The sequence below is a fragment of the Myotis brandtii genome, unplaced genomic scaffold (genome assembly GCF_000412655.1).
Source record: "Myotis brandtii unplaced genomic scaffold, ASM41265v1 scaffold154, whole genome shotgun sequence".
Taxonomy (NCBI): domain Eukaryota; kingdom Metazoa; phylum Chordata; class Mammalia; order Chiroptera; family Vespertilionidae; genus Myotis; species Myotis brandtii.
This window is the reverse complement of record NW_005355584.1, coordinates 10,866,059-10,886,604: the sequence shown is the minus strand read 5'-3', so window position 1 is coordinate 10,886,604 and position 20,546 is coordinate 10,866,059. Positions and strand designations below refer to the sequence as shown.

At 45.8% G+C, this 20,546-nt stretch overlaps 1 protein-coding gene across 1 annotated transcript in view; it reads left to right on the top strand.

Annotated features, from left to right (window-relative positions):
• Positions 1-6: 6 nt before the first annotated feature.
• Positions 7-20,546, top strand: part of ENOSF1 (enolase superfamily member 1) — a 26,386-nt gene continuing 5,846 nt past the window's right edge. Inside the window, exons 1-11 of the mRNA XM_014535952.1 lie at positions 7-70; positions 1,860-1,968; positions 6,208-6,323; positions 8,725-8,811; positions 10,132-10,158; positions 11,872-11,944; positions 12,055-12,093; positions 12,496-12,578; positions 13,430-13,464; positions 16,000-16,087; positions 19,137-19,271. Of these exons, the coding sequence (XP_014391438.1) occupies positions 68-70; positions 1,860-1,968; positions 6,208-6,323; positions 8,725-8,811; positions 10,132-10,158; positions 11,872-11,944; positions 12,055-12,093; positions 12,496-12,578; positions 13,430-13,464; positions 16,000-16,087; positions 19,137-19,271 (795 nt within the window). The 5' untranslated portion in view covers positions 7-67. The remainder of the gene's footprint in view (positions 71-1,859; positions 1,969-6,207; positions 6,324-8,724; positions 8,812-10,131; positions 10,159-11,871; positions 11,945-12,054; positions 12,094-12,495; positions 12,579-13,429; positions 13,465-15,999; positions 16,088-19,136; positions 19,272-20,546) is intronic.

Sequence of the window (20,546 nt, the reverse complement as noted above, 5' to 3'; positions counted from 1 at the left end):
GATCTCCCGGCTCTCCGTCCGCGACGTGCGCTTCCCTACGTCACTCGGGGGCCACGGCTCGGACGCCATGGTAAGCCCTGACCGACCTCCGGGTGCCCTCCCGCCTTGCCCATGCCAGGGCCCGCTTAGGCGCGGGGAGCCCCGCCAGCCCTGGGAGGCTCCCAACTTTGCAAGAGTTTTGTAAAGGGGCGGCTGGGAAAAGGAGCGAAAGCAAACAGAAACGTTCCACCCTCCCGGGTTTTTTCTTTTCTTCCATTGTTGCTGGCGTAGAATATTCCTGTTTTTACATTTACACTCCACATCTTGCTGGAAAGGGTAGAAAGGCGTAATAAGCAACAAAACCCTAGCATACAACCCTGGCTGCTTCTGCACTGAGAACTTGGTGTTGGGGACCGGGAAGCCGGTGCTGGGCGTTTTGGTGGCGATCCTGCCTATGCCACAGCCTGCTGTGTGACCTGGAGAAGTCCCTACCAGGGGTCCTCAAACTACGGCCCGCGGGCCACATGCAAATACAAATATTGTATTTGTTCCCGTTTTGTTTTTTTACTTCAAAATAAGATATGTGCAGTGTGCATAGGAATTTGTTCATGGTTTTTTTTTAAACTATAGTCCGGCCCTCCAACGGTCTGAGGGACAGTGAACTGGCCCCCTGTTTAAAAAGTTTGAGGATGAGGACCCCTGAATCCCTCTGGACCTCTTGGGCCCTTCTATGAAATGAGGGAGTCACAGTCTGGCTGGGAAGCCAGAGAAACAAGCTCCTAGTAACTGAATCATGTGAGAGGCGGCTCTCGTGAAAGGACTGAAAATGTGGTTAGAAAGGACTTGTCACTGTAAAGAGTTAGGCGAATATCAATCTTTGGAGATGCAGTAAAGGCACCGACGTTGACTCCTACCTAAATACTGCAGGGCGCTTTGCTTACTGAAAGTGATAGAGGAACATCACCACCACCACCACCGTCTAAGTGCAATGGTTCCCAAATACATGAGTTCTGCCCCGGTCTCTGAGGCCTGTCACCCACTGGATCCTCACTGCCCCCACTTGGTCCACTGATGAGTTGACTACACTAGAAAAACAAGGTAGGATGGGTATGAATGTGTGAACACATGCTGGGAAGTAAGAAACATTCATGTGACAACAATGGTGATTTGTCACCTGAGTGGGGGAAGAGAATGGGTCCCTAAGGACTCCAGTTCACACTGTTAACGTTGTGCTTCTTAAGTGGGTGGGGGGCACACTGATGTTCATTACCTTACCTGTGCTCTTTGTGTACCTGAAATGTTTTATAAAAATAGGCCTCTCATTTAAAAATACTACCTAAACAAAGTTATTACATTGAAAAGAATGCCATTTCTTCTGAGATTAAGTTCTTTCTGCCTTTTAAAATCTTTATGTCTCTTTTCTTATATTATGGTACATGACTTTAAAAACACCCACTTTAAAAACATCCTGCTCTCAATGGTTGCAATGAAGAGAAATCCAATTTTATGCGGGAATTTCTAAAACCTTGGCATGTGCCGTTTGAAGCTGATTGTGAATATAGCTGTTCAAAGAGCTGACCGATAGCTGTGGGTGAAACTCCTGGGCTTAAAATTGAGCTGACCGTCAAAGGAGACACACCTGCACACTGGCATGAAAAGTGTCCACAGTGCACTTGTTAAGATTACTTGACTCCTTCAGGAGAACATCACTGTTGTCCAACGAGAGTGCCTGCATTTTCCTTGGGGTCTATCCAGGGTTCCATCAGATTGGAGCTTTTCTAGCATATCTCCCGTTGTGTTTTCTACTCTTAGTGATGTCATGGTCAGGTTTCAGATTTCTCATGTGTGTGTCGTGTGGGTGGGGGACATTTTCCCTGCAGCACACGGACCCTGACTACTCGGCTGCCTATGTCGTCTTAGAGACGGATGCGGAAGATGGACTCAGTGGGCATGGAATTACTTTCACTCTGGGAAGAGGCACTGAAGTTGGTGAGTTGAACATTCTCTTAAGGTTCCAGAATGCTTAAATTTCACTGAGATGCCAGTTTGGCCTTATTTTTCTCTGTATTTACTGCTCAAAGTGAGTAAAAACAATCTTTTATACTTTATTCATTTCACTGGGAGAAATGAAAAGTGGCAGAATTTGGCCCTCCCCTTGTACTCATGGACAGATTACGGGACACTCCTTGCATCTCAGTCCATTTCTCTGCAGAGCTTTGAGGACCTGAACTAGGCGAGTGACTGAGGGACATGGGAGGGACTGATGTGCACTCACATAGCGAGGCTTATTGTGATGTGCACAGTGAGTCTACTAATTTTTCAAAATACTTCACACTGAGTTGGTTTCAAGTTCATTGCTCTTCATGCAGAAAAGGCCTTTTGGCCCTGCCCAATGTCAGAGCTCTCATCTGGGAAGAGCAGATTGTATAGGATGCACATTAAGCCATGAGTTAGTTGTCCTTCTCTCAGAGCTGGACCAGAGCTCAGAGGTGGTCTTGAGTCCCTCAGTTTTCAGAATAAGGAAATTGAGATCCAGACAGCTGCTCAACTAGCCACTAACTGTGGTGGATATTTGCACCATCAACACTCTTAGCTGTAGAATCAAAGTCTTGCCCCACTGAAAGATTTTAATATTGTTGAGCAGATAAAAGGAGAGGGAGAGAAGAAGGGAGGGAGAAAGAGAGACAGAGAGAGAGAGAGCACCAAGGGAAACTTTCTTGAACTGTAAGTGGATACTACCAAGGTGGCCGCTGTTCCAGCTTTCTACAGAGAGGGCATTCCATCCCACCATCAGCCAGTCCTTCTACAAACTCCTCTTCGGTGCTCACGTGTATTAAGAACTTAGTTAGGTGCTGGAGATAAGAATGTTTAAAAGAGAGAAAGGAGCCTGGCTGGCATGGCTCAGTGGTTGAGCATCGACCTATGAACCAGGAGGTCACATTCAATTCTCGGTCAAGGCACATGCCCAGGTGTGGGCTTGATCCCCAGTGGGGGGATGTGCAGAAGGCAGCCAATCAATGATTCTCTCTCCTCCTTGGTGTTTCTATCTCTCTCTCCTTCTCCCTTCCTCTCTGAAATCAATAAAAATATATTTAAAAAATAAAAGTAAAAAGAGAGAAAGGAGACAGTTCTACATTTAAGGAGAAGAAATGCACAAACTCCTCGGGGTGACACGCAAAAGAAATAATAGTGCAGTGTGAGAGCTGTATTTTTAGAAGAGCTATTTTTAAAAAGTCACTTGGAGAGAGGGTTGATTTCTTGTCCAGGCGGGTCAGAGATGGCTTCAGAGCGGTGGTGGAGCTCTGAGATGAGTCTTGAAGGGTAACCAAGAATTTGCCAGACAGAGACTAAGCATAATTCCCTGTCCTCTTCATTAAGCCCCGAGGCAGTGACCACTGACCTTGATGCCTTTGTGAGCTGTGTTTCCAGCTTCTCCTGTGACTTGTCTCTGATTTAAGTTGAGCATTTAATGAACCTGCTTTCTCCATGCTTCAGACCATACAGGGCGACCCCAAGGGTTGCATATAACTCAGCAAGGTTACAAAATACGTTCTGGGGCAAGCCATTGTAACCACTCTCTGTTAACAGCCAAGACTTTGAACTCTGCTGACTCGCTTACAGTGGAGGGACTCTGTGCACATTGCACGCTCCTAGCACAGACACGAGGCTCTTCTGGGCTAGTTGCTGAGTTCAGCGCTTTAGGGACTGCACAGTCTCTCCCCTCCTCCAAGCCCACCCCACCCGGCTGTCCTGATAGACTTCTCAGGCAGGGGTAAGTGGATTTCCATCTCCTTACGACTTTACTAAGTGGCTCTTTTGTGGTGATGTTGTTGGCTTCTGCCTTTTTCAGACCACAACATGACAGAATCCATTTTAACTTTAGCCTTGCTACATAAATCAGGTGACTCACTGTAGTTTCACGGAATGTGTTACAGGGTATTCACATTAAAGATGAAAAAAATCCCATGAGCTCATCACATTTCTCCTGCATCTTTTATCAGATTACTTACCTAATCATTCTTTTATGATCCAAAAAAGAGAAAGAAAATAGCCTTTCCTCATTACCAGGAAGAGAGTGCCTGTGTGTGTGTGTGTGTGTGTGTATGGAGAGAGAGGGGGGGAGGGAGGGTGGATTACGTTTGTTTTTTTTTTTTTAATGTATTGAATAGACCAATACAGTTGTTTTTAAGTAAGAAAAGGAAAAGAAGGAATTTTTAGAGACCAAAAGCAGCCTTAAGGGTTCCCATCAGCACTCAGGCTCAGAAGCCATGGTTGTCCTTCCCATGGTGGAAGGTCCGTGAATTGAGTCCTGAGTGATGTAGTACAGCAGAGGAGCCCTGAGTTTAGTCAGCAAGAAGCTGCCTTCAAGGGCCATTTTTTTTTCCAGATGAATTTCCCAGCTATTGCATCAGACATTCAAACCTGAAGTGGACTTTTTCCCCACACTGGAATCAGACTACCACAACCCAAATTTTTATCGAATGCATCAAACTTAGTTAACTTCTTGCAGTGGCCTCAGTTTGAGCAAGTAACATCCACCAATTTTCAGCTGGAGTGCCACACATTGGTGTGCTGCAAGAATTTTTAAAACATGCAATACCTGACTATTTATTCAGGGGCACTGACCTCTTTTCTCTTAGATTGTCAAATTAAAAAATGACAACAGCCAACACAACAATATGAATGAATCAACATTTTGCCTATTTCTTTTTGGTCAGATCAGCAAAACATATAGTATACTTTTTGGTGTGCCGCATAATTTTAGTATTTAGTTTATGTGTGCCATGAGATGAAAAAGGTTGAAAATCACTGCTATAGGTGAATATATCAGTGTTGCTTGTGCATCTCTTAGAGCTGTAAAGATGAGATCATCCTTAGCTTTAGTTAAATGCTCTTGTCTTTGTGACACAAACCAGAGGTGTGCTTCCGTCAGTGATTTCTAGCAACCATCTCATCGGTGAGACGAAGGTTTGATGTAGATAATGGTACACCTCTCTCTGAGTCACTCTCTTCAAATGGCTTTAATGCAAGAGCACCAACTATCAAGGGCTGAAGGATTCTGTCTTCTCGCAACAGTAGGGTATGAATATCTGCACTATAATGATTCCTTATCCCATTAACAAAAACCCTAGGAAACACAGGACGGTTGGTTCAGCCCTGATGCTCCATATGAGAACAAGTACATAATCATCTGAGAGCTTTTTAACCCAGGGGCCATGTATGTCCTAAGAGCATGTTTCAAATACTTTCAAAGGTCTTTCTCCCAGGATATGATTCATAGTAAAACAGTACCTCAACAATCATCCTAGTAAATGACCCGAGAATTTTAATATTGAAGCAATGGTAACACCAAACAAGCTTATAAAAATTTTTTCTGATAAATTAATTGCTTTGGGCCTAAGTTGATGATCTGATTATTTTGGTTAAGTTCCTTGTAACACAGTAAGCTTACAGAAAATTTCTTTCTCATTTACACATAGATGAAGTATTTTATAGGCTGAGCAAAGGATAGAAAGAAATTCCCATTCAATTTGTTACTTCACTTATTTTTCATCTGAAATAACAAAATAAAGCCTTTTCAATAAAACACCAAAAGTAAGTAATGGATGATTATGCTGACCCAAATTAACTTTAACCTTCAAATTACTTATGAAAAATGTATTATAAGTAAGTCAATAATAGTAAGCAACTTAATGTTTATGACTAGTGTTTTCATGTACTTTAACATTTTGCATGTATTAGTCTAACTGCAAATTCATTTTATTTCATCTTTAATAGTGTGTTATGTTGTGAATTCAAGATATTTTCTATACTTGACAATAATGAAAAGGCGTTTTTAAAAATTCTATAAGTTAGTCTTCTTATCCTTTGGAACAATAAACTAACAAGGTTTAGTTTTGAATCTAACTCTCTGGACACTTTACGGAATGAACAAGAAAATAATTTTGGAACATGCTTTACATTTTCAGATCTACGGTCTGTTTTTCACACGGCAACCAATCAAAATGTTTTCTCAACTCAGAAATTAAGCTCAGTATACAGATTAACAGCTGTTCTACTTGTGTGATAACCACAGAAGCCATATGGGGCAATTTTTAAAAGCATGTACCTTTTTTACTTAAAATTATTTTCATAAAATGCCAACATTAGTTTGTTTGTGGTGCTTGCATGTCTTAATTTGTTGAATTCATACCAAAACATACATAAGAACTACATCCTTTTTTACAGTTGTCTGTGCTGTGAATGCTCTGGCCCACCATGTGCTTAACAAGGACCTTGAGGACATTGTTGGTGACTTCAGAGGTTTCTACAGACAGCTCACGAGTGATGGGCAACTCAGATGGGTAAGGGGTCTGTTTTGTAAAACGCTTCTATAAAAACAGTACTAAGTTGTCCTTTGATTGTGAAAAATGTGAAACATTTTGTTCAGGTAAATTAGGACTTGAACCATTTAGATATCCGGTGTTTTGAGGTAATTGATTCCTTTCTGTAAGACTTGGATCTGGATCTGATAGCTATCTCTGCTCTTCTGGACTTCATCTCCACTCCCTGAATGGGAAGAAGTAGCCTAGACCCTCTGGAGGATGAAGTGCTGAATGGGCAGCCTTTCTGAGGGAGAGATCATGTGAGGACAGAAACATAAGAGAAGAGCAAAGTTAAGAAGACAGAGACCAGAGCACCTTTTATGTGTATAGACCTTAATTTGAACCCTAAGTTCAAGGTATGAAAAAAGTGAGGTTCCCAGAGAAAGGATTCTGTCACATTAAGATCAGTCCAGTAACGAGGACCTTGCCCTGGCCTCCTACACCAGCTCTGTCTTTCCCTAACCCTGCTCAGCCTTCAGTCCATGAATAGAGAAAGGCAAAGAGAAGCCCTTTCACACTGCCTCCCATTTCATTTGTAACTTCTGCAAAGTTAAACTTGCTTTGAAAGGCATCCTCTTGAAGAAGTCCCCAGTGGCCAAATCTGGGACAATTCAAGCATCAAAATAAATATGGTAGTAATGGCTTGTAACTCATTGAGTAACATGGGAATCCATGAGTTCATTTGGATAATAAACAAACAACCATTACAATAGAATACAAACTAGTATAAAAGGAATGATAACATTAGACAATCATTGTAACTATAATTGTTTGAGGCAAGAATTTCAATGAGTGTTAAAATGTTGGGGGCAATATTAATCCCCTTACATAGAAAGGGAACATGGTAACCTCCCAGTGCAGAAGCCTAATGGACAATAACTTACCCAAGTGTTGAAAGTTGAAAGCCCTAACAGAAAAACAAATGACAACATCACGTATGTAGAATTTGTGCCAAAAATGTTCAAACTGAATCTAATCACGAAGGAACTCCAGATCAACCCAAATTGAGGGACTGTATATGCATCGATTGCCTGTACCCTTTAAAAATGTCAATAGCATTTTTAAAATAAGAAGAAAAATTATTCCAGATAAAAAGAGACTAAAGAGACATGACAACTAAATGCAATATGTGAATAAAATAAAGTACATTATTGGGACAATTGGTGAAATTTGATTTTTAAAAAATATATATTTGGCCCTGGCTGGCTTGGCTCGGTGGATAGAGCGTCGGCCTGCGGATTGAGGGGTCCCAGGTTCGATTCCGGCCAAGGGCACATGCCTGGGTTGCGGGCTCGATCCCCAGTGGGGGGTATGCAGGGGGCAGCCACTCAATGATTCTCTCTCATCATTGATGTTTCTATTTCTCTCTCTATATTTGTATTGATTTCAGAGAGGAAGAGAGAGGGAGAGAGAAATAGAAACATCAATGATGAGAGAGAATCATTGATCAGCTGCCTTCTGCATGCCCCTCACTGGGGATCGAGCCCACAACCCTGGGCATGTGTCCTGACTAGGAATCAAACCGTGATTTCAGCCAGGTGAAATTGATTATGAGCTGCCTCTTAGGTAATAGATTTCTATTAATGTTCTAGTCCCTGAATTTGATCATTGTACTATGGTTTTGTAAGAGAAACATCCTTGTTTTTAGGAACTACACACTGAAGTAAGTAGGATTAAAGGGGCATGATGTCTGCAACTTACTCCTTTTTAAAGAAATATGTTTGTTTTTTTTAAAAAATATATTTTATTGATTTTTTACAGAGAGGAAGGGAGAGAGATAGTTAGAAACATCAATGAGAGAGAAACATTGATCAGCTGCCTCCTGCACTCTCCCTACTGGAGATGTGCCCACAACCAAGGTACATGCTCTTGACCGGAATCGAACCCGGGACCCCTCAGGCCGACGCTCCATCCACTGAGTCAAACCGGCTACGGCTAAAGAAATATGTTTTTATTGATTTTAGAGAGAGAGGAAGAGGGAGAGAGGAAGGAAGAGGCAGCCATCAATTGGCTGCCTCCACATGCTTCCCACTGGGGTGAATTCAGCCCACAACCCAGGCGTGTGCCCTGACCAGGAAGCAAACCTGTGATCTCTTAGTGCATGGGATGACGCTCAACTACTGAGCCACACAGGTCTGAGCTGTAACTTAGTCTTAAATAGCTCAGTAAAATAAGTTTTATTTATATATTATATTTTACTATATATACTATATATATATATATATGAGGTTTTTGCACTGTTCATGCAACTTTTCTGTAGATTAGTCACTATTAAAAAACACAACTTAGTATTTTAAGTGCCTTTCAATTCTTGAAATGTAAGCCTGGTCAGAGGACCTAAATATCTAAGACGTGCTGGTGTGTTTTGCTTCCTACCCAGATCGGTCCTGAGAAAGGTGTTGTGCATCTGGCTACGGCGGCCATTCTCAATGCTGTGTGGGACCTGTGGGCCAAGCAGGAGGGAAAGGTAAGTCACTCAGGGGCACTTCTGTGGAGCAGCACAGTGCCAGCAGAGGAATAAACACTGCCTCTACAGAAGCGGTTCTCAACCTGTGGGTCGCGACCCCTTTGGTGGTCGAACGACCCTTTCACAGGGGTCGCCTAAGAAGGAAGGGAGAGAGATAGTTAGAAACATCAATGAGAGAGAAACATTGATCAGCTGCCTCCTGCACTCTCCCTACTGGAGATGTGCCCGCAACCAAGGTACATGCTCTTGACCGGAATCGAACCCGGGACCCCTCAGGCCGACGCTCCATCCACTGAGTCAAACCGGCTACGGCTAAAGAAATATGTTTTTATTGATTTTAGAGAGAGAGGAAGAGGGAGAGAGGAAGGAAGAGGCAGCCATCAATTGGCTGCCTCCACATGCTTCCCACTGGGGTGAATTCAGCCCACAACCCAGGCGTGTGCCCTGACCAGGAACCAAACCTGTGATCTCTTAGTGCATGGGATGACGCTCAACTACTGAGCCACACAGGTCTGAGCTGTAACTTAGTCTTAAATAGCTCAGTAAAATAAGTTTTATTTATACTAGAGACATGAAGAGAGGAAACAGAGCAGCAAAAAAAATAACAGAGGCTGATATTAATATCCTGTCATGAATTGAGGCCATTGATGAACTCAGTTTTGTGAAACTGAGGTTAAAAAAATAGTATGCAGGGGAAAAAAAAACTTGGTAACTATTTGTCCAGGAAATTTCAAGAGCACTCTCTGGTCTCATCAAGGTGCAATTCTGCATGAAGAAGAAACTTATACTTGCTTCTGGACAGGCCTGTCTTTCTCAGTCTATAGCAGCAGTTCTCAACCTTTGGGTCGCGACCCTTTTGGTGGTCGAACGACCCTTTCACAGGGGTCGCCTAAGACCATCCTGCATATCAGATATTTACATTACGATTCATAACAGTAGCAACATTACAGTTATGAAATAACAATGAAAATAATTTTATGGTTGGGTCACAACATGAGGAACTGTATTTAAAGGGCCAGAAGGTTGAGAACCACTGCTCTACAAGCAGCCTGAAAGACCAAGACACAGCAGCCCCCAAAGGGAATGGAGGCTTTTGTTTAATTTTGTTCTCCCTTAGAGATGTTGGCAGTAGCTAGGAGGTTGTAGAAGTAGAAAGTTAGATTGTAGAAGTTAGAAAGGGCTGAGAAAGAAGGGGGACAGCAGAGGTGAAGTGTTAGGTGGGAGCATTTGAGACTGGTGGGTAGGTGGGCAGGTGTTTGATAAGGTGAATTCGCATTTATTTGATACATGTTTTACAAATCTTTCTTTTTTTTCTTCAAGCCTCTGTGGAAATTACTTGTTGACATGGTAAGTACATTCTTTCACATTATATTTGTTTCTGTAAATGAAATGGATTTCATGGATTATTTGCCTTTAGATAATCAGTAAATATACTTAGGACTGTCTATGGACCACTATAGTGATGATAAAGCATGAAACCAGTAACAGCTGTGGCCCCTGCAGGCAGGGTGGGAAGCACTGAGTTAGCCCCGCCCCCCGCCCCTGCAACTGCGGAGCTTTCACATATAATGCAAATTCTCGGAGCCTCCGTTTTCTAACTATGATAAGGGGATGATCATAACTTCTCTGGGAACCGAATAGAATTGTTTCAAAGACCAAATGAGAAAAGTGCTTTACAAACCCTGAAGAGCAAGATATTATTAAGATACTATTTGGTCACTTGGACTTCAACAGAAAGTGACTGTTGAGACTATTGTGATTCCAGCAGGACGGGAGCCACCCACTGAATTTGAGGATACACACCTCGCTCTCCTTTCTCCTCCACCTGTGTATAAGAGGGGTGTGCTTCTTCAGCATCAGGCAGACCTGGCTTTGAACCCGGGCTCTACCACGTAGTGGCTGGGTGACCCTGGGCATGTCACTTAACTTCTCTGAGCACGAGCTGCCTCAGGGTGATGCCTCGGATGGTCGCTGAGATTCTGGTAGTCAACAAAGGGAGACCCTGGTTACAATGTGCCATCACAGTTAAGGAGAAAAGAGACAGGAGGCTATCATATCATCTCTCTGTCATGGTTGTGGGTGGCCTGGGGGCACCACCTGAAGGGATGGATATAGACCTTCAGGCTCAAGGTTAGCCTTTCAGAGGGATGCAGGAAGAGGCCCTCAAAACTGAATGACCCGAGGTGCTTGAAATCCCACCTGTGGACTTCCCATTCTTTTGGATCCCATCCCTTCTTTCAATGCCAGTACTCTTAAAAGAAGAATCTCAGCGTTGAAAGCGCTTTTATGATTTTTAACGGTTATAGTGGAGCATTATTCGTTACAGTAAAACCCGAGTGGGGAAGCTACGGGTTGCTTCCCACGTGACAGTTGATTGGAATGAGGGAGGTCTCAGCCAGAGGCCTAGCTGAATGTCTGCCTCCCTGTGTGGCCAGAGCCCTGAGCCTGGGCAGGAAGGGGTGGGGACAGCACAGCCAGTGACCATCCAGGCAGTCAGCAGGCAGGGCACTCGCATGGTTAATCCCCTCTGTTCCTGTCAGTGCAGTGAACTGCCCCTGTTTGACAGGAGAGGAACCTGCCCAAGGTTCTGCTGCTAATAAACAGTGGGCACTGACCCTGAGGGGCCTGGCTTGGAGACCAGCCTTCTTTCCTCTCCCTCTAAGCTGCTCCAGTATCACGGTCAGCCCTGAAGGGTGGAGCAGTGACATATAGAGTGACTGCGCTCATCTATCCATTTAACTTGTGCCGAGTGCTTGCCTCACGCCCCGTCCTCTTTCCAGAAGCCTGGAATGGGGAGTCTAGGTTTCAAGGGAAAGGAGAGACGGGGAAGGAGCAAGGGGCCAGTGGAGCATGAGGGCCTTAAGGACTTCATCAGGAGGCAGCGATGGTCCTCGGAGGGACTCTACACCAAGGGATGACAGAATCAAACAACATAACACAAATCCCAAAGGCCCTTTCTGGGAAAGGATAAGCCCCAAGTATCAGTGTAAGCAGATTCTTAGAAACATAATCCGCTTGTGAATTGATTTGGACCTTCTCCCCCTCCTGTCACGCTGCCAGGATCCCCGGACGCTGCTGTCCTGCATCGATTTCAGGTACATCACCGACGTCCTGACGGAGGAGGAAGCCTATGGTGAGTGATGGAACGGGAAGCTTTCTGCACATGCTGATGTTGGTGTAAACAACGTCGTGTGTGCAACATCTGTTGTCTAGGAGAGTGATGGTGCTTTTTACTTTTTCCAGAAATCCTGCAGGAAGGTCAAGTTGGTAAAAAAGAGAGAGGTGGGTTGTGAGAAAATTTCCTTCATTACATTTGTTATCATTGTTTACTTTTGAGTGTCCCTGCCCCTTGGGTGTTCGTTCACATTGTCCTCCCAAATGCCTCAGGCCCAGCAGCCAGTTGAGTCTGGATGAAGAAGCCTCCTGAGTGTGACTGTACAGGAAGGCCTTTGGCTAGAGGGACTCCTGACCCCTTATATGACCCCTAACCCCTCACCCACATCCCCATCCTCCACTTCACATCCTTAGAATGTGCATGATCCTGCATGTGGCCAGGGGCTGGACTGAGGGCTGGGCTCAGGATCAGAAGGAGATTCTCTGAGGGGCAGCAGCTTAGCTACAGGCAATCTAATTCTGAAGGTCCCTGGGAAGAACAAACTGTGGACAAGCGTCGTGTTTCCACAGAAGAGCAAATGCTAACGCATGGCTACCCTGCCTACACCACCTCGTGCGCCTGGCTGGGGTACTCGGACGACACGCTGAAGCAGGTGAGTATTTGAACCTGGCTTGGTAGACAGGATTTATACTCCTGGCTTTCTGGAAGGGTTTTAATATTTTCTTGTTAGCCTTTCTAAATCCTTACGACTCCAAGGCCTCATTCTGGAAGTACTTATACTTGAGCAAAAGCAGCACCATTCACATTGGGGACATGGGACTCTGACAGAGGACGGGGACACAGGCTGGGACTCTGTGGCCAGTGACTCCCACCTCAGGTTCTGAAAGGCGACAGCCTAGGATTTGATTCCCAAGCAGAGGCAGCAGCGTAACCGTGTGCAGTGGTACACGCAATCTAGCTGAGCCTCAGTTTCCTCACTGTGAGATGGGGAAACAGTCTTTTACCTCAAGGGGGGTTTTGAGGATTCAGAAAAATGCCGTAAGTTGTGTAGTGCTCGCAGCACAGTGCCTGGCACATGGCGTGCAATCATCGTATGGCTGACTTACCACTCTTTCCCCTCATACTATACTCACCCACAGCTGAGAGAAAGTGAGGGAGACTAGATTCCGTTTCTTACTCTTACACCCACTAGTTCCGTGGATGCTACAAAATATTAGAGCTTTAAAAAGAGGGATATGAATGCTCCATTCCTCCTGCAGGAGTGTTGTGACAGTGAAAGAAATGGTTCCCATAGACACGAGGAAAGAAAGTCACCCTGCAAATACAAAGAGTCACGCTGTTGGCTAAGCTGTTTCTGCTCTGAATTTAAACAACACATGGCTGTCCTTCTGGTTCCTGCTGCAGCCACAGCATTTGTGGGACCAGATCAGAAATGACTGAGGTGCTCGTTAGACCAAGAGAGCTTTTCAGTGTCTGGTGATGGCTGTGCTCTTCTCCCCGCAGCTCTGCACCGAGGCACTGAAGGGCGGCTGGACCAGGTAACTTATTTGTGTGGTAATGAACTTGACCTTTCCACTTGGCAGCACGAGAGGCTCGGCAATGGAGAGGAGCCAGGATCAAAGGGCACTAAGGAGGCCAGGGTTCTCCCAGGAGCAGTCGGGCGTGTAGGGACATCTAAGAGATGTTTCAGCCTAAGCCAGGCTCTTTTTTCAAAGATGAGACATGAGTCCTAATTGGAATCTTAGAACATCAGAGTTGAAAGAGACCTTGGGGATCGCTGGTTTCAAGCACCAATCGGTGTAAGCAGATTCCGAGAAATCCACGCTTCACTATCAGTAACAAGCGCTGATTCAGCTTTTACTTGAAAACCTTCAGAAGCAGCAAGCGTAACTTTATAAGGCACTTTTGCGTGGTTGGAGGGCTTCGCGTGTTAGGAAGAGCTTCAATGTCGTGAGCTCTTTGTTTCCATGTAACTTCCAGTCACTGGTCCCAAATCTTCAGAGTTCCCAGGGGTCTGGTTCCTGAGATAGCCCTTCTCTGCCCCTGGGCTGTGTCCTCTCCAGAATCACCCTTTCCTCTTCTCTCCTGTCTCCCTCCTGTGTGGTTGTGGAGCCCTGGCGGCCTAGGATCTTCCTCTGGATAACCTGGCTGTCAGTGGCTCTGGATCCTGACCCAGTGCAGAATACAGACCATCATCTCTTAATCTAGTCACCGTGAGCATCAGTGCAGCTCAAGGAGGCTCGCTTGCTGGGATAAGTCACCAGGTTTTCCATGGTTCTCAGTCAGTCTGGCCACCTGGCCACTTGCTGCTCAAGGTGTGGTCTGTGGGACAAGTGCATCAGCCTCCCCTGGGTGGTCAGAAATGCAGACTCCCAGGCCTCCCCCCAGACCCGCTGGGTCGGAATCTTCCTTTTAACAAGACCCCTGGGTGATGTGTGTGTTTGAGAGGGCTGAATGCTTGTGAACTGCTCAGCTAAATACAGGATGGGGGAGTGAGAACTTGAAGGAGGCAGCATGATGCAGTGGGAAGAGGCTTAGAAATGTGATGAATTCTGAATCAAATCTTACCTTTTTCCCTCATCGCCTGCAAGTGCTTGCTGTGTGATCATGGGCAAGTTGCTCAACTTCTCTGAACCTCATGTTCTCTCTGCCTGTAAATAAGGAATAATATATATTTTTTAATTTTTAAATATATTTTATTTATTTTTTACAGAGAGGAATGGAGAGGAATAGAGAGTTAGAAACATCGATGAGAGAGAAACATCGATCAGCTGCCTCCTGCATACCCCCTACTGGGGATGTGCCCGCAACCAAGGTACATGCCCTTGACTGGAATCGAACCTGGGACCCTTCAGTCCGCAGGCCGACGCTCTATCCACTGAGCCAAACCGGCTAGGGCAGGAATAATATTAACGCATGGTTCCCCTCAGAGTTGCTGTATCTGAAAAAGACCAGCACAGTCAGGATTCCTAGCAGGTGCTCAGCAAATGCTGCCCCGTTCCCTCTCTGCACGTAACCAGGAGAGCCTGGAGCAGTCGTAGCTGGTGAGCCAGGGCAGGCTGAGGAGAGCTTGCAGAGGCCCCCACCCCAGGAAGCTGCATCCAGAAGCTGACGCTCCCACCTGGGATGGAAATGTGTCTAGTGCCGAGCGGAGGGGAGAGAATTGGCAGCAGATGCCTGCGTGTGCGTGTTCTGCACGGGGGCTTTGTTGGCACAGAGGGTAGGCGGCGTGGAAAGGAGAGGTTCTTCTGGAGCAGCAGCCTGGATGTTGAGTGTGCAGGGCCGAGCCTGGAGAGCCCGGGAGAGGATGCCGGCCTCACCGTGGTGGTGGCCCCTCTCCCGCATGGCAGTGTCACACTCCCGCCGACCGTGCCTCCCCTGGCAAAGCAAGACAACAGCTTCGGCAGAGTCATGGGGAACAGTATGGGGACCCAGGTCTCAAGAGTAGTTGAGTGTCCAAACAGATGAAGGAAGCTCCTAACGTGGCCAGCTGTGATGTCAAGGAGACCTCTGCTGCTGCAAGTGATTATGTGACCAAATCACTTCAACCCCCACATCTCAGGCCCCTGCAGCGCGGGGTCCGCCTCTCACTGAGTTGATTGAGTAGGAAGCCCTTATAAAGGACCATGTAGAGAAGGGTGTTTTATCATGAGTACTCTTCATTCGGGAGCTAACAGGATGGCTTACTCAGCACTCCTTCCCAGACCCCTCCTCTCCTCTTCAAGTCTGTGGCTTTTGCGTTCTTAATTCTTTTTCATGGCGCAGCAAACACCCAGTTAGTGTTAGTAAAGATCTAACTGCTCTCTCAAGTTCCTTCCCACTTTAGGTCAGCAGGTAATTGACGGTCATTGACCTGATGGTGAGTAAAGAGATACCGTTCTTTACTTGGAAAAACAGGTTTTTTTGTGTGTTTTTTTTCCAAGTGATTTGTCTGAAGATTGATGAGGAAAGAGCAGGAAGTTACTAGAGAATGTGATCTGTGAATTATTGACAGAGACGGTCACTTCTGCAGGAAATCCAGATATCTTTCCTAAGCCAGGGACATGAACTATCAAACCGAATTGATTTTACAGGTTTAAGGTGAAAGTTGGTGCCGATCTCCAGGATGATATCCGCAGATGCCGACTCATCAGAAACATGATTGGACCTGAGAAGACTTTGGTAAATATCCTCTCCTCCCACTGAGAAACAAGCCGTCTTACGGGAAGCCTTTGTCCAGGGCCAAACTACAATTCATTTCAAGCAAAGATTAAAAAACATTGGGAACTTTAAAGCTGAATGCCAGAGGAAGTACAGCTTTGTGGTCTTGTTATAGTAGGTGAACTCTTTAAAAGAAAACCCCACACAATGGAGGGGGCTGATAGTTTAAAATTTTCTTATTCTGCAGAACTAGTTCAGATCAAGATTAGGGTTTCTTGCTAATATGAATGCAGCTGAGATACAGGCCTCCCATTGGCTCCCCAGTGTGTCAAACATTTGATCTCCCGTCTTAACAAGTCCAACCAACTCCTAGCTCATTAGATAAGTGCGTCTCAGGGAGCTATTGTTGAAGAAATGCTGGAACTTTTACTGAGGTAAATGAAAGGACCAGTATTCCTAACTGTGTAGTTTTAAAAACATTTCTTATTATGTATAAAATATTTTTATAAAAGGAAGTCATAAAAGGCGGGGTGCTGGTCGCTGTCATCAGGTGAGCCTGTGGTGGTTACTGAACATTTTTTGCTCCCACGTGTCACTCACACCTGCTGCTGGCGCTGGCCCTGCTCGCACCCGCTGCTGCACCGGTGCGGATTGCTTGGTGCTGTCAGCGGTGGAGAAGCCCTCAGGGGTGATCGGGGCAGCAACCTCCACTCGCACCCGCTGAGGGTGCTGGCCCCAATTGCTTTGCACCATCAGTGCATGGGAGCGGTGGTGGGAGCGGGGCTGCTGGCAGACAGGGGAAGGGGGCCACAACAGGAGGTGCCTGGTGGGGGTGTGGAGGATGGGCCGAGACCTGCCCGTGTCCACCACAGCCTCGCAACCCACAGTTCCTTTCAAGGTGCATGAATTTGTGCACTGGGCCTTTAGTATTTTTATAAAAAGAAGTCACAATAAGATGTTTTTATGAAGTTTTAGAGACTTATTTCCTAAGTTAAAATAGAAGTTTGGAGTCCTTGACCTAGGATCAGATGTCCTATTATTTATACATGAGTTAATGCTACTTTTGTCTTATGAGGTCATCCTCATCAAAATTATTTATAATCACTAGAGGCCCAGTGCATGAAATTCGTGCACTCAGGGGGGGGGTCCCTCAGCCCGGCCTGTGCCCTCTCGCAGTCCTGGAGCCCTCGGGGGAAGTCTGACTGCCAGCTTAGGCCCTGAGCAGACCTAAGCTGGCAGTCAGACATCTTTAGCGCTGCCGACACTGCCACTGCACTACCCAGCCGTGAGCCCAGCTTCTGGCTGAGCAGCTCTCCCCCTGTTGGAGCGCACTGACCACCAAGGAGCAGCTCCTGCATTGAGCGTCTGCCCCCTGATGGTCAGTGCGCATCATAGCCACCAGTTGTTTCATCAGTCGATTTGATATTAGCCTTTTATTGTATAGGATTGATTCTGTGTGTACTGTCTTCTGGGTCTCATAATGTTTCATGAGGGCACTCTTACCACATGGCATAACGGTTTTCAACCTGTGTGCTGCAAGAATTGTTAAAACTTTCAATACCTGACTATTTAGTCAGGGATACTGACCTCTCTTCCCTTGGACTGTCAAGTAAAAATATGACAACAGCCAACCAAACAGTAGCTGTTGGGTGTAAGTGCCCTGTTTTGAACCATAAATATATAGGTCATATAATAGAGTTGCCCCACGTCACATAAGGTAGCATCTGATTGGTTAATTCTTGGTGCCAGAAATCCTTATATACAAAGTATAGGCACCTAATTTTTTTTGTTGTCTTTTTTTTTGGAGAGAGAGAGGGGGAGAAACATGGATGTGAGAGCGAAACATTGATCGGCTGCTTCCTGCACGCCCCCTACCAGGGATCGAGCCCATAACCTGGGCATGTGCCGTGACTGGAAATTGAATTGGCAACCTTTCGGTGCATGGGACCACACCTGCCAGGACATAAGCATCTGATTTTTTAAAAAGTCACTTTAGAGCAAAAAGGGTAGATAATTACTGTTTTGTGTGTGTGTGTGTGTGTGTGTGTGTGTGTGTGTGTTTGTAAATCAAAATTATACCTTTTTTTTGTCAGATCAACAAAAACTGTATTTTTTCTGTGCCACAGTACTTTAGTAATTAGTTTATGTGTGCCAAGAGGTGAAAAGGTTGAAAATTGCTGTACTAGAGATAGCCGTTTCTGTGCTCTTCTCAAAGCGTGATAATGTCGGGGATGGAGGAGCCCTTTGTTAGTTTCTGCATACCCAGCACCTGGCTTCCAAGCAGGGTCTCTGCACACAGAGAGCTAGGCCCTTGGAGTGAGAGGCCTAGACTTGAGCTCACCATTTACTTGACTTACTCATGGAAAAATTACTTCTCTGCATATCAGTTTTCTTATCTGTAAAATGGGTTAATATGAACTGCCTCATAGAGTTATTATAAACATTAGACAAAATGCATAAAATGCCTAGTGGCATAGGTGCTAAATTAATGGTGGAGTTTGGATTATTTATTATCGTGCCAGCCACCTATAAATGACCATTGAACAAACTTAGTATTGGCTGCGTATGATTCAGAATGTGATAAAGCGGTTCCTACAAACAATGAACACTGCAACACAAATGTTTTCGGGTGGCATCTAAATGCAGATTGGGTCAGAGCTCCAGGGCCTGTGAGCACCTGTCATGGGCCCTTCTGGACATCTCCTTCGAAGATACAGTAAGTCCTCAATGTTGTTGATAGGGTCTGTGACTCTGAGTGAAACGATGTATCACAGAATCAATTTTACCGTAGTCTAATTGATATAAACAAGAGTTAAATTCCTACAGCTTCTCAACATTATAATGTCGTGATGTTATTTGAGGACTTGCAGTATCTGGAGCCAAAACCCTGGTCTCTGTGGCTGCTCTTTGGCTTCCTTTATTACGGCTGCTTGCTGATCCTCCAAAAGAAGAAATGTCAGGCTCCCTCGCTCTGCTGGCAGGTGGCACCGAGTGACATTTGCTGCCCAGGAGCCACAGCCCTGCAAGGTCAGCACTGGCAGACCTCACCACGAAGGATCTCTCCTTACAGATGATGGATGCCAACCAGCGCTGGGATGTGCCCGAGGCAGTGGAGTGGATGGCAAAGCTGGCCGAGTTCAAGCCTCTGTGGATTGAGGAGCCCACCTCTCCTGATGACATTCTGGGCCACGCCACCATCTCCAAGGTAGAAAAACTGCAGCTGCTGGTGTCCTGTCACTGCCATGGATTTTTGTTTGGTTTTCCAGGGTGGCCGCAACAGATCCTACAATTCCTTTGCCTTTTCCTTTTCCTGATGAAGTAGCTGAAATAATTGTAACTCGTTACTGGTACTGGCTTGCAGACCTGTCATGCTTTTGTTCACTTCAGTTTATCTACTGCCCTTTATTTCTGTTTATTGTAGAGAAAGAAAATGGCTAAAAGCTGAAAGGCTACCAGCCATCCTGTTAATATAAATAGACATGATTGTCATGCTTTGTAAATATAGAAATCTGACTGATAGTAAAATATGTTGTTCATCCAGAACAAAACAAAAAAATGTAGATCCCTCCAGATGACTCAAAAGAAAAGGCTTGCTTAGCTGTGTCAAGGTCAGGCCTCCCCAAGAGAAGGCTGCCTGTCTGTGTCCTTCGAACCAGGACCCCTCTTCCTCAAATCCACCCTAAGTGGGGGCTGGCCTCTCTCCCTGATTTGTCAGAACAGGTGAGAAACATCCCATCTCTCAGGGAGGGTTTCCCATTAGCCCAGCTTACAGCACTGATATAGAAACCAGCCAGCTGGTGAAGTTAGAAGGAAAACTGTAACTTCTGGGAGCTCTAGCTTTTGGATTCCTCTGACCAGAGCAAGCTCCATGAGCAGCCATATTCAACGATAGGCTGCTGGGTGAGTGAGGAACCAGACACTACAAAAACCTGTGCTTGAGGAACGCCCGTCACTTTCCCACTTCACAGCCTGGCTAGAGAGAAAAACTAAGATCCATGAAACACCCGCTGCTGTGGGAACCTGGCAACACGCCAGGTTCGCAGGTTGCCAGGTGGGACGTGGGGCGGGGCCCTGCGTGCTGAGGGCATAGAAAGGTCACAGAGGGAGCCGTGTGTGGGCTGAACGGCAGGAGCCCCCTCCTGGAGCTACGACAGAGCTGATTCTGTAAGGAAAGCTGTGCTGCAGGTGAGGGACACCGAGCAGGAGCCGTGGAGTGACCGTAGCCTTTAATTTAAACAGCGGAAATCTTCCCAGGAATTGCCTCAGAATGAGAGTCTGGTGAGGGCTCATGGGTAAACAGGACTTTCTGCCTTGGGGTTCTGTGGCATAGCCGGGTCCCAGTGGCTGCCGACTTGTCCAGTCAGGGACCAGAACCACTGCCACCTGGAAAGCCTCGGAAGCTCTTCTGGGCCTCAACCCTCCCAGGTTTTGTTTATGTCTGGAGGCCATCTTCTTAGGAGGCATCTGAAGAAGGGGCGGG